This window comes from Camelus dromedarius, chromosome 14, assembly GCF_036321535.1.
Source record: "Camelus dromedarius isolate mCamDro1 chromosome 14, mCamDro1.pat, whole genome shotgun sequence".
NCBI lineage: Eukaryota > Metazoa > Chordata > Mammalia > Artiodactyla > Camelidae > Camelus > Camelus dromedarius.
The window spans coordinates 38741769-38757920 of NC_087449.1; the positions used below are offsets into that span (position 1 = coordinate 38741769).

Below are 16152 nucleotides of genomic sequence, written 5' to 3' on the forward strand. Positions count from 1 at the left end.
ACAGTCGAGCGCTGCGTTCCTTCCTTCCTTCTTTCCTTCCTTCCTTCCTTCCTTCCTTCCTTCCTTTCTTTCTTTCTTTCTTTCTTTCTTTCTTTCTTTCTTTCTTTCTTTCTTTCTTTCTTTCTTTCTTTCTTTCTTTCTTTCTTTCTTTACCAGTTTTATTGAGATATAATTCACAAAACATACAGTTCACCCATTTAAAGCATACAATTCCATGGTTTTTAATATATTCACCAGGTTGTGTACCCATTACCACAATCAATTTTTAAAGCATTTTTGCTACCCACAAAAGAAACCTGGTACCCATTAAGTCACTACCTATTTCTACCCAGTCCTCCCCTCCTACCCTACGCAACCACTGATCTACTTTCTGTCTATATATATTTGCCAATTCTGAACATTTCACATAAATGCAACCATACAATATGTGGCCTTTTGTGACTTGCTCCTTTCACTTAGCCTAATATTTTGAAGGTTCATCTACATTGGCGCTTACATCAATACTACTCAGCCATAAAAAAGAATAAAACAATGCCATGTGCAGCAACATGCATGGACCTGGAGATTGTCATTCTAAGGGAAGTCAGAGCAAGAAAAATACCCTATGATATCACTTATATGTAGAATTTTTTAAAAGGACACAAATGAACTTACCTACAAAACAGACTCACAGACATAGAGAATAAACTTATGGTTACCAGCAGGTAAAGGAGGTGGGAAGGGATAAATTGGGAATTCAAAATTTGCACCTCTTGGAGAGTGATGGAAATGTTAGCTATCTTGATTGTGGTGGGGGTTTCATTGGTGTATGCATCTATCAAAATTCATCAAATTGTACGTCTGAAATATGTGTAGTTTACTGTACAGGAATCATCCCACAATAAAGGTGTTAAAAATACTTCATTCCTTCTTATTATTGAATAATATTTTATTGTATGGATATATCACATATGAGTTATCCATTATTTATCAGTTGATGTTGGCACTTGATTTTAAATATCTTTTATTCTACCAATGAATCATTAGAGATTTCATTATCCAGAATTTTGAAGGATCCCCCAAAGAGCATAAAGCATACTTATTTCCTCAGACAACTTCTATGCATGTCAAAGAGACATGACCAACTCTGTGGTGGGAAATAGTAGATGCCCACCATTTACTTGTTAGATTGAATTAGAAAATACTATACATATTTCAGACTTTTAAAAATCATAGCTCGTAGACTTCTTAAAAATCATAGTTCTCACAATAAGTGAGCAAATTTGTTTGTTACCAAATCTGGGTAGATGGTTGATTTGGGAGATAGTAATAATTCAGTGGACTCATTTAATTTCACATTGACTTTTAATATTGTTACTTGAATTTGGGGCTGTAAGCAAGCTCTAAGTCCTCAAGAGAAGTGTTCATAAATTCAGATCGTATTTATCTTCCTGATAAACTCTGGAAAAGATACTGAGTTTTTATATTTCTGGTGTCAGGACTGTAAGGTCAACTGCCATTTCATATCAAAAGGATATTTCCTGTATTCTTGCAGTTTAGTCTCAGTGCTGTCAACACATAGCTCTTTCCCAAGTATGAAGTCAAGCATCAGAGATACTAGGGTTCTCGTCTTTCACTTAGGTGGTCATGTCTATCAGAGAGAGCCTGCTTTTCGTAGGACATCAGGAAAGGATGATGGTTGTGGTGATGGTGATGGTGGTGATGATGATGATAGCAACTATGGTTTTTGAAATTTTGTGCCAGGCATTGTGTTAAAGGCTTTTTTACAATAACCCTATGAAATAAGTACTATTATATGCCATTTTACAGATGAGGAAATGAATGAGGATTAGTTAGAAATAAGAAATCTCAGTAAATATTTGTTGAATGAATGAGTGGGAAGTCACCTAGTGACCAGCTATGATTAAGGGTCTGTAATCTAGGGCTTTGGTACTCTGTGATGAATGTTTGGGTATAGAACAAGGATAGGCAAACTTTTTCTATAAGGGCAGTTAGTAAATGTTTTAGATTTTGCAGGTCATATTGTCTCTGTTGCATTTATTCAGCTCTGCTGTTATAGCACAAAAGCATCCATAGGTATGTAACAGTTGAGTTGGCTGAGTTCCAATAAAACTTTATCCACACAAACAGGCAGCAGGGCCATTCAACTGGCAGACTGTAGTTTACCACCCCGAATAGAGTTCTTTTTTTCTCTCTCTATATAAAGAGTATATGATGGGGCTTTGTTAATACAGCTTGTTTCTTACAACAGTCAGGATATAGCTGACTGGATCTGGAATTCTTTCTGTGAAGAAAGAAGTAAGGGGTTTGTTACAGATTTTTTTTCTAAATCTATTTATCAAAATCAAATTTTAGGAAACAGAGGGAGGTTTCTGTATATTTTAGAAGAGCTTACCATAAGATGTAATTAAATTATATCTCTTAATGTATTGAAAATATGATCTTATTTGTAGATATTTTAGAATCATAGACTGTCACAGTTAGAGATCATATAGTCCAGTTCCTGTGTTTCAGATAATGATGCTGAAAGCCAGAGAAAGAAGGATTTGTTCCATATCATTTATCTGATTAGAGACAGAGCTGGGCCTTTTGCATTAGTACTGCTTTCTACTTTTCAGGAACACACTGTTCAACTGGCAGATGTTTATTGAGTTTCCTCCTCTTGTTAAACAGCTGTTTTAGTAAAAAGGCAGGAGACCATCTCAAAGAGTTCATTAGCCTTGGTGGAAGGTAAGATTTTACATATAAAGGTTAACAAACAATAGCAAATAATATTAGATACTGAACAATTATATCCAACAGTGTTCTAAGAATTCAAAGGAGGTATCAATCCCTAGGGGCTTAGGTGGTCAGAAAAATGTAATAGGATAATTTGGATGAAGGATGGATTTGGATCAGATATGGAAAGGAACATGGGAAACTGAATCCTGTGTGGGCAGAATGCAAGAGTAAAGATGTGGAGGCAGGGTATGCAAGACTCGCTTAGGAACAGTCTGGCCCAAATGGAAGATCCCTATTGGAGAGCACTAGGAGATAAGACTGGGAGGTTAAGTTGGTACAAAAACAGAAGACCTTGAATTCTGGAGAATTATTAGAGACATTTTGAGGAAAGAAATAATGCTTTCAGTTCTGGATTCTGGAAAGGTAATCTGATAGCAGTATGCAGGATAGATCTAAGTAAGGTATAAGACCTGAAAAGTTTTGCAACGTTTGCATTGCTAAATTCTCAAAATTCCAAAGAGTAAAGAGATTGTGTCCTCTGGAATGCAGAAAGAACTACTTGTGGTCATCTATTGTTATGTGAAGCAACCTGATTCATTTATGTGTCTTTCAAGCCCTGATGTTTATGCTACATTAGAGTTGGCAAGTTTGGACATTAAGTTCCTAGAAGCCAGAATCATATGTTTCTGTAGTTATAACTGGAGGGTGGATATTGTCTCCTTTCTCTTTAGCCTCTCTGGGAACTAGTTTATTGCTCCATTCAGTGAACTCTTTAGTATATGCCTTAGTCCCAGTGGTCCCTGCCAAAGAGAGCAAGGTTTGGGCATGAAAGGAGCAAAGAAGATGGACATAACCAAGAGATAAGGTGAAAATGAAGAGCAGATGGAGGATATTTTTCCATTATACCTGTTGAGCTCAGGGCCTTGGGTAAATGCTGAGACCATTAACGCTAGATCTTCTACCAGTTTCCTAAGACTAGGTTGCGCATTTGGTTGCCGGCAAACTTTTTCTCTCCATTCCATTTTTCTGACTTGTAGTCTACACCCCAGTGATTCAGGATCTTTGGTGTGTAGTTGTAATAGGGCAGCTGGCTGGATAAATGAGCAATAAAAATGTTCACCCCATTCTTATGACCCTATTCCTATGGCTCCTCCTGGCCTCAGTGAGATGGTGGAAAAGTTAATTAGATTCAGATTTTCAAGCACTTTTTGAATATGAGAATACAATACTTCCCATCTTTTCAAACTGAATTTTCAAAGATGAGGGCTATTTCCTATTGGGCAAACACCAAAGTTATCTTGGAAAAGGCATTTGTGTATATAAGAGAGTCAGAAACCTCTTGTTTTAAAGTTTTCTTTTATATATGTCATTGTAGAAGTAAAGGACAATGATGGTGGAATGTACATCCCATCTGTTTTCTCCCTTTCCGAGAAAGGATGCAACGTTTGCTTGATTGCAAAGTGAATGTGTTCTGTTTTGTCAGGCATATTTGGTCCTTGAAGATGAGATAATGTGAGACACTTGGAGTAGGAGTCCTGCTAAGCTGTGGTCAGGTACAGAGAATTCTCCCTCTGTCATCAGGCAGTACTGGTAACTTTACTCCAATACACCCAAATTCTTACTACCTCGGTGGATTTGGAGAAAGCACAACACTTTTTCCACTTGTCGAATTGATGCATTACTGACATGGAGCGGCATTATATGTAGTGGAAAAGAATGTTCTGGTAGAAAGAGCATGATACTAGAAATTCAAGTCCAGAGAATTTAGAATTTAGCCTTGAGGCAAAAGCTACATAACCCTGAGCAAATCACTTTGCTTCTCTAAGCGACAGTTTACCCTGCTGAAATTGTTAGTTGTTCTTTAAAGATCTTCCCTCCAGCTCTAAAATTTCTGTTTTACTTCTGAAAGACATGTGTTTTTAATAATTCATAAGTAAAGGTATTTATGCCAAATATTTAATAAGAAAATCATGTAGCTTTTCTCCAGTGTTACGTTGTTTTCTTTTGAATACTAGTCAAAATTTTTTACTGGAAGGGTAATGAAAATTTTAAAACAATTTTCTAAAGGATATGTTTTAAAATGGAATAAAATGTTCACACGTTCATCCTGGAAAGTTTAGACATTTATATGTGAGAAGACAAGAACTTAAGTCAAAGCCTCAAAAATCATGTCTGGGTCTCTATTTCTGGGACTATAGATGATGGGAAATGGGTCTACACTCTTCATTATTTTCCCGATGGTATGGAAAGTCTTGAAATATGTACTGTTTATCTAAATTAGTATTCCCCATTGCCAGTAACCAGCTATAATCCCTAAAGTACTTCTCTAATTTGCAATTTTGGGGGGAGAGGTGTGCAGTCAGGATTAAGGACCTTTCCCAAGGTATCTTGTCCAGTATAGGCACTAAGACTTTTACTCCTCTGTAATTTTGACAGTGATATAGAGTAATTTGTAAGAGAACCCCCCTGTCAGTATGCTTAAGGCTTTTCTTTTGGACTGGCTACAGACTTCAGAGAAAAATCTTCCAATCTCCTTCCTAGGTGGGTAAAAGCTGTGCTGCCAGTTCCTATCATTTCAGGGCTTCTGCAGTACAAGTGAGGTCACTTCTCAGCTTTCCTTATGGCTGGTTTAGGATTCAGCTTTCTTAGGTATGCTAAATCTTTTACCACTGTCCTTCTTTCCATCTTCCAAAATTTTGTTACTGTCCTCTCCTAATCTTTGTCCTTTGGGGTTATGCCTTCAAAAACAAAAAACCCTTCACTGTCACTTTAATGAGCTTTCAAAAGGGATAGGATTTAATGCCTATGTTTAATCGGCCATCTTTACCTGTCTCCTGTTTACTTCATTTCAGCCTCATTGTATCTTAGTCGCTTACCATCCTTTCCTCCCATCCATCCTCCCTCTGTCTTTCTCTTTTTCCTCTTTCTCTCCCTCATTTCCTTCTTCATCCAGTCTAGACCCTATGGTATATTACTGTAGGCATTTCCATCCATATCCTCAACTCATTGTTCTTTTGCTGTAACTGACCTCCTAACCCTCAATTTTGGATTACTCTAACATCTACTTTGTCTACTCCTATATCTGTTCTATTAAAATCTTCGGGAGGACTATTATGCAGTGTTGTAAACTGGCATCACTACAGATACCATTCCCCCAATACAGTCCCATATTCAACACTCCATCGTATAGCTATGGAGAGTTACTTTTACTTCTCTGACTTATGCATTTCTTTTTATGCCTCTGTCCTTTTGCTCTCTTCATTCCTGCCACTCATTTAACCAAAGTTACCATTCTCTCCCTAGCTAAATATCTGCTCTTCTTTCAAGATTCAGCTCAAATATCACTTCTCTTTGAAGCTTTTTCTGACCCTCTTTGCACTAGACAGAATTGACCCTTCTTCCTTTGTGCTCTTCTATATACTATACAAATTTCTAGATAACATCTATAACTCTTTATTGCTCTGGACTATAAGTTACATGAGGATGACAATTGTATTTTATTTGTCTTTGTAACCCTAGGATCTAGTACATGGCCTAACACAAGTAGAAACCCAATAAATTTGTTGGAAGAGAACATTAATGGAGCCAGAGTGTCATCTTGTATTTGAATGTACTCTGGCATAGAGTTTTTATGAACAGAGCCAAGTAAGACCTTCCACATTTTGGAGTATGCTGAATTTGAGGTGCTTTTAAGACATCTGGGTAAAGAAGGAAGTTATACAAATATATATACTTGGAGCTCAGAGGATAGGACTATGCCTGAGATGAAAATTTATAATCATATAGAAGATGACTAAAGATATGGACATGGATAAAATCACCTAGGAAGACAGCATAGAATGAGGAGAAAAGGAGGTTAGGAACAGGCTTAGGCCAGCTCAAGGATCATGAGCTTCCAAAGGAAACCGAGAGCAGAGAGAGAAAGAGAAAAGGAAAACCAGGAGAACATAATGTCACACAAGCCAGAGGAAGAAAGTAGTAGTAGTGTTGAATATGGCTGTGAGGTTAGGTAAGATGATAATTTTTAAATAATCACTGTATTTCACTAAAATGGAAGTCATTAATGACTTTATTGAAGTGGGTAGAATGGAAGATGTTAAATGGTGATAGCATATTGACTATTCTTTTGAGAAATTTGGCTGTTAAGGATAGGAGAGGGACAGAACTGAAGGGGAAAGAAGGAAGGTTTTGGAAAAGGATGTTTTAATTTGGGGATTCATTGGTTGAAGTTATGTGAGATTTTATTTGGGGCATAGAAATGTTCTATAACTGGATTGTGGTGATAGTTGTATACCTCTGAATTTTCTAAAAATCATTCAATTGTACACCTTAGACAGGTGAATTTTATGGTATATATTTATACATCAATAAAGCTGTTTAAAAAAAAGAAAAGAAAGACACTCCGACAAAGCAACCAGCCAAATTTAGAACATGGAGTGTTTTACAAGACAGGGGACCCACTTTCTCTAATTATAATAATGGTTTGTCGGGAGGATAAGGAAGGGGACCTTTTTTTTTAATGAAATTGCTAAATACATTGTGAGGCTTTGACTGAATCTTGATTCAGACAGATTAACTGTAAAAAGACAAATCTGAATTTGAATTGGATATTAGATGACATTATGAAGTTGCTGATAATTTTATTAGGTATAGTAGTGACATAGTGATTATATTTCACAGTCCTTATCAGTTAGAAATTCATACTACACATACTAGAATATTTATAGGAAACTGATATTATGTTTAAAATACTATATTAGTATTTGCTAATAGGAATTGCTTTAAAATACTATATTAGTTTGCTAAGGTTGTCATATCAAAGCACCTCAAACTGGGTGGCCTAGAACAACAGAAGTTTATTGTCTTACAGTTCTTGAGACTAGATGTCTGAAACCAAGGTACTGACAGGGTTGGTTCCTTCTGTGGTCTATGAGGGAGAATCTGTCTCTGTCTGCTGGCTTCTAGTAACCTCAGGCATTCTTGGCTTATAGATGGCATTCTGGCATTCTCCCCATGTCTTCATATTGTCTTCCCTCTTTGCAAGTCTGTCTCTGTATTTCCCCTTTATAAGGATACAGTCATTGGATTTGGCCCCCTGAATGACTTCATCTTAACTTGATCATCTACAGCCATCCTATTTCCAAATAAGGTCATATTCACAGGTACTGGGGGCGAGGACTTCATCATCTTTTGAGGGGACACAATTCAACTCATAATAAATACTAAAGCAAAAAAGTTTTAAAAGATTAAAAAATGTTGATAATTGTTGAAATTATCTGATGGGTACATGGGAATTTATTATGTTTTTCTCTTATTTTGTATATATTTGAAATTTTCCATAATAAAAATTTAAGAAATGTGTGTGAAGGCAGAGATTTAAATTGATATTCATATGCTCATATTCATAGCAACATTATTCATAATAGCCTAAATGTGGAAGCTTAAGTGCCCATAGGCAGATGAATAGATAAAGAAAACACATACAATGGAATATTATTCAGAGTTTAAAAGGATGAAAATTTTGATACACACTACAGCATGGATGAACCGTAAAGACATTATGCTGAGTGAACTAAGCCAGTCTCAAAAAGGACAAATTTTATATGATTTTTCTTATATGAGGTGCCCAGAGTAGTCAGAATCATAAAGACATAAAGTAGAATGGTGGTTGCCAGGGGCTAGGGAGAAGAAGGAAATGAGGAGTTAGTGTTTAATGGGTACAGAGTTTCAACTGGGGAAGATGAAAAGGTGCTGGAGATGGATGTTGGTGATATTTGCACTACAGTGTGAATGTACTTAATGCCGCAGAACTATACACTTGAAAATGGTTAAAACGGTAAATTATACAGACCATCTAAGGACTTTCATGAAGATATTTTAAAAGTCATTGACCTTTGTGGAAGTAAATGCTTATCCTTGCATCTTTCCCAGCTTTTATTTCATGTAAACGTTCCTCATTTATTCTAAAATAATTATTAATGATTGTTATAATTATTTCACCTTTTGGTTTTGTTCCTTGCTTTAAAAACTGGTATTCCTGCTTTTAAGATCATCAAAAGAGGCTTTACTTCCCTCAAAATTTTAAACATTACAAACTTAAATTCTGAAATATACAACTTACTATTTTAAAAATAGGTCTGTAAAAATAATCTTGATGGCTTATATTGTCCTAAATTTCCTAGACTTTTGTATTTTTGCCCATTATTTGTTTTACTTTCCTAAGATCTTTTCTTCTCCACGTGCCTTTTCTTTTTTATAATAGATTTTTTAGAAGCATTTTTAAAATTCTTACTTTAGACAAAGAGAAGAAACCTGTGGGAGCTTTTCAAAGATCTTATAGACTTTGAAGATTAAAATTTTTATACCCTTTCTCTGAGCTTTCATCATTGAAAGAATTCCCAAAAGTTTTTTACATATTTTTTTTATTGCAGTGAACTTTTCCTATGGTTGGAAAATTGTTTTCAATTATTTTTTAAAACATAAAAATTATAACTATTTCTAGATGTCTTATCATTTCAATTTACTGATTTCTTACTTTATTTTATACAAATCCAAAACATCTTCCTTGCCCAGAGCAATCAACCAGTTACCCAGATTTTACTGAGATTTTTTTGGTTTTACTTGTTTATTTTATTTTAAAATATCAATTCTTATTTCTAATATCATTTAGAAACAATAAAATGGGAGAAAAAATAAGGAAATAACCTTTTCGATAATTTAAAAGGCATTAATCTCCTCCCAAAATTTACGTTCAGTATAAATTTAATCTGAAAGAAAAAACCATCTCTGAATTGCCTATCTCTGTTCCTTCATTGTTTTCAAAATTTGTAGCTAAATCTCTAGCCTTGAATATACCAGCTAAATTTTTGGAACTTTTTTTTTAATGGAAGAATTTTTTTGTTTTACCTACTTTATGGGATGAGAGTAAAAAGTTGAAAAAATATTTATAAACTATAAAATGCTGCATGAATGTTAGTGCCATATGTGCTAAGGGTTGATAAAAGTTTAGAAGATGATTATTTAAACTTTTAAGTTATTCCTTTCCTGGCTATATAATACAAGTTGACTTAAAACTTAGCTGTAAAATGTGAGTAATACATGAGGTAGTTGTGAGGATGAAATAACGTAAGTAGAGTGTGCTGAATGATTCAAGGAATTTGTAAACCAAGGGCCTGAACAGGAGAGTACAACTTTCCAAATTGGTTAAATCAAGGAGAGAATTATCAGGGGGGGACTTCAGATAAAACCCAGGCACCACAAGGTAAGTAACAACATTCATGTAAAATCTATTCCTGAAGAATTTCTCAGAACTCAAGAATCTCAGAGTTAGAACTAGGACATACCTTCTACTTTTTTCTTTATCCTCATCGTATACATTAATTGGCTCGTGAGGGGGTGTGTGTGTGTGTGTGTGTGTGATGGATGTGAGATCCGAAGTCTGACTCCTCTCTTGCTGTTTTGGAAACATTTTGTTCCCCTTCTCCCAAAAGAGTGAAAGTACCTTAATCTATTTGATAAACTACTTCTAGGGTATTTAGATCCCATGAGAGTAATTTTCCTTAAAATTATATAGTCAAAGCAAAGAAACACAGAGTAGAAGAAAGAGGACAACCAGGCAGCTGTGATTGGAATTGACATTTTTCTACCCTACTTCTTCCCTCCTCCCTCAGCAGTTTTTATTAAATACATTGACCCTGAACAGTATAAGCATGGCATTTAAGGCTGAAACCAAAGACGGCAAACTAAAATAGATAGCAACTAGGCAAATGCCTTAATTTGACCTAGTTTATTCATCTGTCTATTCAACAACTATCTATTAAACATTTATTCTGTGTGAGATACAATGCTAAGGCTAAGACTGTAAAAATAAATCTCTGCCCTCAGGAAACTTCTGGTCTAGTGGGAGAGAGCACAAGTAAGTAGACTGTTACCTCCCTGTATGATAAGTTATCTGGTAGAGGTGGGCACCAAGTGTTATGGGAACACAAACTTGGGTTGTCAGAGGAGGCTTCCTGGAGGAAGTATATCTAGGGAAGTTCTGATAAATAAGAGTAGGGAGTTAGGAAGTACTCATAGAATTTTATTTCATCTTCTATGAAAATGGAGTAATACATGCCAAATACTGGAGGGAAGCATGGCTAAAGTATGGTAAGCAGGAAGTGGGGCAGTTGGAGTAGAAGCAGGAAAATGTTAGTTATAAGAATTGTGGGTAGGAGTTTGTGGTAGAATAGAAGAAGCTGACTTGTCGGTGACTTGATGGCCCACCAATTTTGGTGTAGTATCTTTGGAAGCCTAAAGACCTCATAAAGTGTGAGATAGGGCTTCTCTAAAGAGAAGACCTTTTCCATGGTAAAGTTGGAGCTGATACCCACCTCGTTCTCCCCAGGGTGGGTTGTAGGCCCCATGATTCTGACCTTTATACACTTTCTAATGCCTGCTACCTAATAATAGGGTAGAACTCATGTTAATTGATTGTGACCCTCTTCTCTCTCTTTTTTCCAGGCACCCTAGAATACATTTCCACACAGGCCTTGTGGATGCCCATCTCTACTGCTTGAAAAAATACGTTGTGGACTTCCTAATGGAAAATAAGTAAGAAGGAAAGAGATAGACTCAAACCCACAGTGTTTAAGCTACCCTATGACTTAGCTAACAGTTTTAAACCTTGACAATGTTAGATAATCAGTTTACATAAATAACACAGTTTGTTATAGAAATGAAATCATGTTATCAGCATACTGTTACTTGGTCTATACCAAAGTCTCCTGCTTATACTTTAGGGGCCTGTGCTATGATAAACCAGCAAATTATTTTTGTAAAACTAATAGTAGTTTATGAAGCTTCTTTCTGCATAGTTTCAGGCTCTTCTTACTTCATTCCACAAGGGTGAGCTCCCCAGCTCTAGTGCTATTTGCCTCGAAGCAGATGTCCTTCGTCTAAGCAGTTATCCTACGGATGGGCCCTCTTAGCAAAGGGTCAGACACTTACCAAGAGGAGGAAAGAAAGAAGAGCAAGTTGCCCTCCAATTTTAGAAAAGAAGTCTTCATAGACTTTAACTGAGTGAAATTTCATGAATGCAAAGAAACAAAATTTGATATTTTCTCAGATGTTGCTTTGAGAACAGAAACAAAATTTGATATTTTCTCAGATGTTGCTTTGAGAACAGAACTACGGGCCTTAGATCTGACAGATCACAGTACACGGGTTTCCAGAGAGAAAACTTAGTTTTGTGGTTGATTTCAAGGATTTTTTTTTTTTACTTATTATTTTTTTATTCTTTAATCAAGGATTTTTGATAGGAAATGCGACTAGAGTTCTCAGAGGAAAAGGAAGGCAAAGATTTAGTAATTGCATGGTTAAGAAGAGGAGCGGCTAGTCTTCCTTGCTGGCTGCTAGATAAGTTCCTTCCTTGCATAGTACTGGTAGACTGGAAAGCAAGCAGGCTGGTACCATAGCAGCAAGTTCCCTCAGACCATCTGGGGAAGGAAGTCTGTGAACCTGAGTTTAAGTGTTAAGCATGCCCTTGACTGATGGACTTGGATATATACAGGAATATTCAGGAGAAAGAGAATTTTTCCTCTGTACCCAGCATGAAATTTCTTGCAGCATCCTAACCCTCACCAATCTACACTACCTGCTAAACCTCTACAGAAAGGCCTATACAGAGTCAATGGTGAAACAAGCCATTTGGACTCCTGGAAAGCTTTCCCAGGGATTGTTGTTTCCCTGTTTTCTCTCGCCAGGACACTTTTGCCCTGCTTCCCTCTGACTCACTGTTCTTTCATTCAATCGGATATTTATTAAGCGCCTGCTATGAGGCAGGCGTTGCGCTAGATTAACTATAGAATCAGTAATAAGCAGACACGGGCCCTCATGGAACCTACAGCCTTAGTGCCACGGTGGATTGTAGACACTATGCTTTTTAAACAACTAGGAAACTTGCTACCTAGATTAGAGTGATTCAGGGCTCATTTTCCAGTTACCAGTCTGGGCTATCCATATTCTAAAAATGAAGTTAACACTTCACCATTAAAGGGTTTATGTTTTATTCCCAAATGGATATGAGCCCTGTGAAATAGGTCCTGACCATGACATGCTGAGAGGGGATACAGTAATAGTAGAGATCATGATTTTTCTTAAAAAACTATTTCCTATGGAAAATTTCACACAGATACAAAAGGAGAAAAGGTGATGTAGTGAGCTTCCATGTATCCATCATACAGCTTCAACAGTTATCAGTTTACGGCCAGTCTCTTATATTTGCTGCCATCAATCTTCCCACTGTCACATCAGATTATTTTAAAGCAGGTCATTATTATATAACTTCATCTGTAATTATTTCAGTTGTAACTATAAATATTTCAGTATGTATCCCTAAAACATAAACAAATACCTCAGTACCATTATCATACTTGAAAAAAAAACAAAACCCAACAACACTTCCTTAATACTACCAAATGGGATTATAGCTTTTGGTGTTTGGATATGCAGGCATTTTTGCAACAAAGCTAGCCTCATCCTGGCTGCTGCAGCTCCTTTTTAGCTCATTTGGCCACCAGTAGCAGTTCCCACACCTGGCAAGTGTTGTGCAGTGGTTATGTGCCTTGAGGATAAGCCTAAATGGGGTGGTGATTTTGTGGCTCCCAGCCAGCAGCTCTGCCAAATGGGACTTTCCCAGAGCTTGCTGCAGTAGAAAAGGATACGGAGCCTCACCTCAAACTACCTCCCCATCTCAAGGTCTGTTAAAGACACACTTATTTCTTTCTTCCCCCATCTACCCTCTACCTCTCAGAATTGTTCAGCTTAAAGGCATTATATTGAAAATTGATAAATTTCAGTACAGTATTAGGAAAATAAGAAGGCACAGAAGGACAAATTAAAATGGTACTCGAAGGAGATTCTTTATTCCTGGCTGGAATCATGGAGGTTTTGTCTCAAAGTTATGGGAGATGGGATTGATTAGTTGGTGGGAGCAGCATGTAGAATGCCTTGAGAGCTGAGCAGGGAGTTACAGGTCTTTAAACAGAATAGTCCCGTAAGGGATGAGCAGTGATGTGACCTGGCAGGGGAATATAGACCATTCTGAATGGGAAAGAGAGTCAAGGTAAGTAGGATGCATTTATAAGAATTTGGATATGAAATGATGACTCCTTTAGGGATGGAAAGGAAAAAGTAAACCTAAGAGACACAGCTTTAAGAAAGGAGTGCTTTAGCAATCTTGTATCTTTCACCTGTGAAAGTTAAAATTCTGCCCTGTATGTTTTTTCAGTTGTTTACATGTTAATGTCTTCCACCAAAATTCCTTGAGATTAGATACCTACCTGGATTGGTAAGGCATTCAGTATATGCTTGGTGAATGGTAGGAAAGGAGATGTGGTGACAACTCAGATAGCAGAAGTTACTTAATACATCAGTAGTTAAACAAGAGAGGAGTATTTCTGCAGTTGACTAACTGCAAAAGCTATAGGGAAAGCTGTGGAGAGAAGAAAACCAGTACTCTATTTCACAGAAGTTTAGTAACTAAGCTGTGTGACCCTGGACAGGTGTCTTCCTTTCTGTACTTCACTTCCCTCATCTGCACATTGGACGAATAGTACCTGACCCATATGGTGGTTGGGAAAAATACTTGTAAAAAGCTCAAGGCAGTAGGTGGTGCATAGTAAGAACTTTTCATTGATCACCTACTGTGTGTCAAGTACTGTGTTGTTAAATTCTAAAGATAAAAAGATGGAGCTTCTGTATTCAAGTTGCTCACAGTTTAGGGAGAGGGGACATGTTAAATTATTACAGTAAAATGTGGTAAGTAATATGAGAGTAGTATAATAGAAGCACAAGGGAATGGGGGAGGTGAAAGTACTCTGTCATGATTTGAAGTAGTGTTTACAGTAGTGTACATTTGACAAAACTCATTGAACTGTATGTTTAAAATAAGTGCATTTTATTATATGTAAATTAAATTTTCAAAAAAATGATTTTTAAAGCTTAAAAAATGAATTGGACTTAAATACAATTTTTTTAATTCAAAACAACAGACATTTGATAAATACCTAAATATATTCTAATTGCTATGTTGGGGGGCTGAGGATACCAAGGTGAATACAAAGTCTTATAGGCCATTGCCTTTGAGAAAATTATATTATGAAACAAGAGGGGAAAAAATGAGTCAGATATCCCTAGTCTTACTAAAATGGGAAAGCACTTCAGGTAGCAAAAGTGTCATGACAGCTATGCTTTAGAGAGATGCTCCAGTAGCAGGGGGAGGGAGGGAGGGATTGAAGGGTTATTAGGCTGAAGTAACATCAGTGAATCAGATTAACTTTAGTGACAGAATCCATCACTAGAATTTCATAACCTAATGTATTTCAATATTGATTTTTAGCTAATGGTGAATTATCTCTCAGCTGGTTTAATAAAGCATTCTCCTTGCTAGTCTTCTGCCTCCAGACTCTCCTCTTTTAATCCATTCTCCAGAAAACTACCAAAGGGCTTTCTAAATTGCAGATCTGTCTGCATCATTACCTATTTGACCAGTGTTGCCATGTCCCAGACATACACCAGTTAAAGTAGTGCACGGGCCCAGAAAGTAGTACCTGGGGTAATAAGAATATGACAGGAGTTGCCTTAGGAATGCCACTATTTGGCTTGGATGCTGGTATCTTTGGCTGAATGTCTGCTAGTCTACATGTGCACTGAGGCACTTAGCTTTATCAAGTATGTGATCTTAGAACTAACTCAAGCTTTCTAAGTATCAAGTAAATATTAGAAGCCATTAAAAAAAAGATTGGTAAGTTTGACTAATAACAATTTTTAAAATTTTGTGTTGTAGGGGAAAAAATAAATTGATGAACATTGTGTAAAAATAACAACAAAGAGGGGAGGGGATATTTGCATTACCAGAATAGCCCAAACACTAGTTTCCATACTGTACTAAGAACACTTTAAAATCATTTAGGAAAAGACTAATGACTCAATAGGAGATGGGCAAAACTTATAGGTAGTTGGTTCGTAGGAAAAGCTAGTACACTTAAGAAAAGATGCCTACTCTCATAAATGAAAATGCATGTTAAACAGTTTTAGGATACTATCTTTATTGTATGGTAAAGATTTTTAAATTTTGTGATGAAGCTAGCAAAACTGTGGGGAAGTTCTCTTATACTATTCTATATAAACTTTTGGCAAGGTAGTTGATACCTGTCAAAACTTAAAATTGTATACTCTGACTAAGCAGTTCCTCTTCAAAGAATCTATCTCACAGAAATATTTACTTAAAAGTATGGAAATACTTTTTCTTTACTTAAACATATGAAAATATTCATTGCAAAATATTTTTGCAGCATTGTTCATAATAAGGAAAATTTATAAAAATTTAAACAGGGTAATTAGTTACATTATAGTGCAACTGTTAAAAGAATGAAGTATGACTGTGGCAAT

The 16152-nt window shown here is 36.3% G+C and overlaps 1 protein-coding gene across 4 annotated transcripts in view; it reads left to right on the top strand.

The window, feature by feature from the left end:
- The window catches only part of EIF2B3 (eukaryotic translation initiation factor 2B subunit gamma), a 104767-nt gene that overhangs the window by 55888 nt on the left and 32727 nt on the right, over positions 1 to 16152 (top strand). For all 4 annotated transcript variants that reach the window (XM_010982272.3, XM_010982267.3, XM_010982271.3 and 1 more), the window contains one exon: positions 11224 to 11313. In XM_010982272.3, the coding sequence (XP_010980574.1) occupies positions 11224 to 11313 (90 nt within the window). The remainder of the gene's footprint in view (positions 1 to 11223; positions 11314 to 16152) is intronic.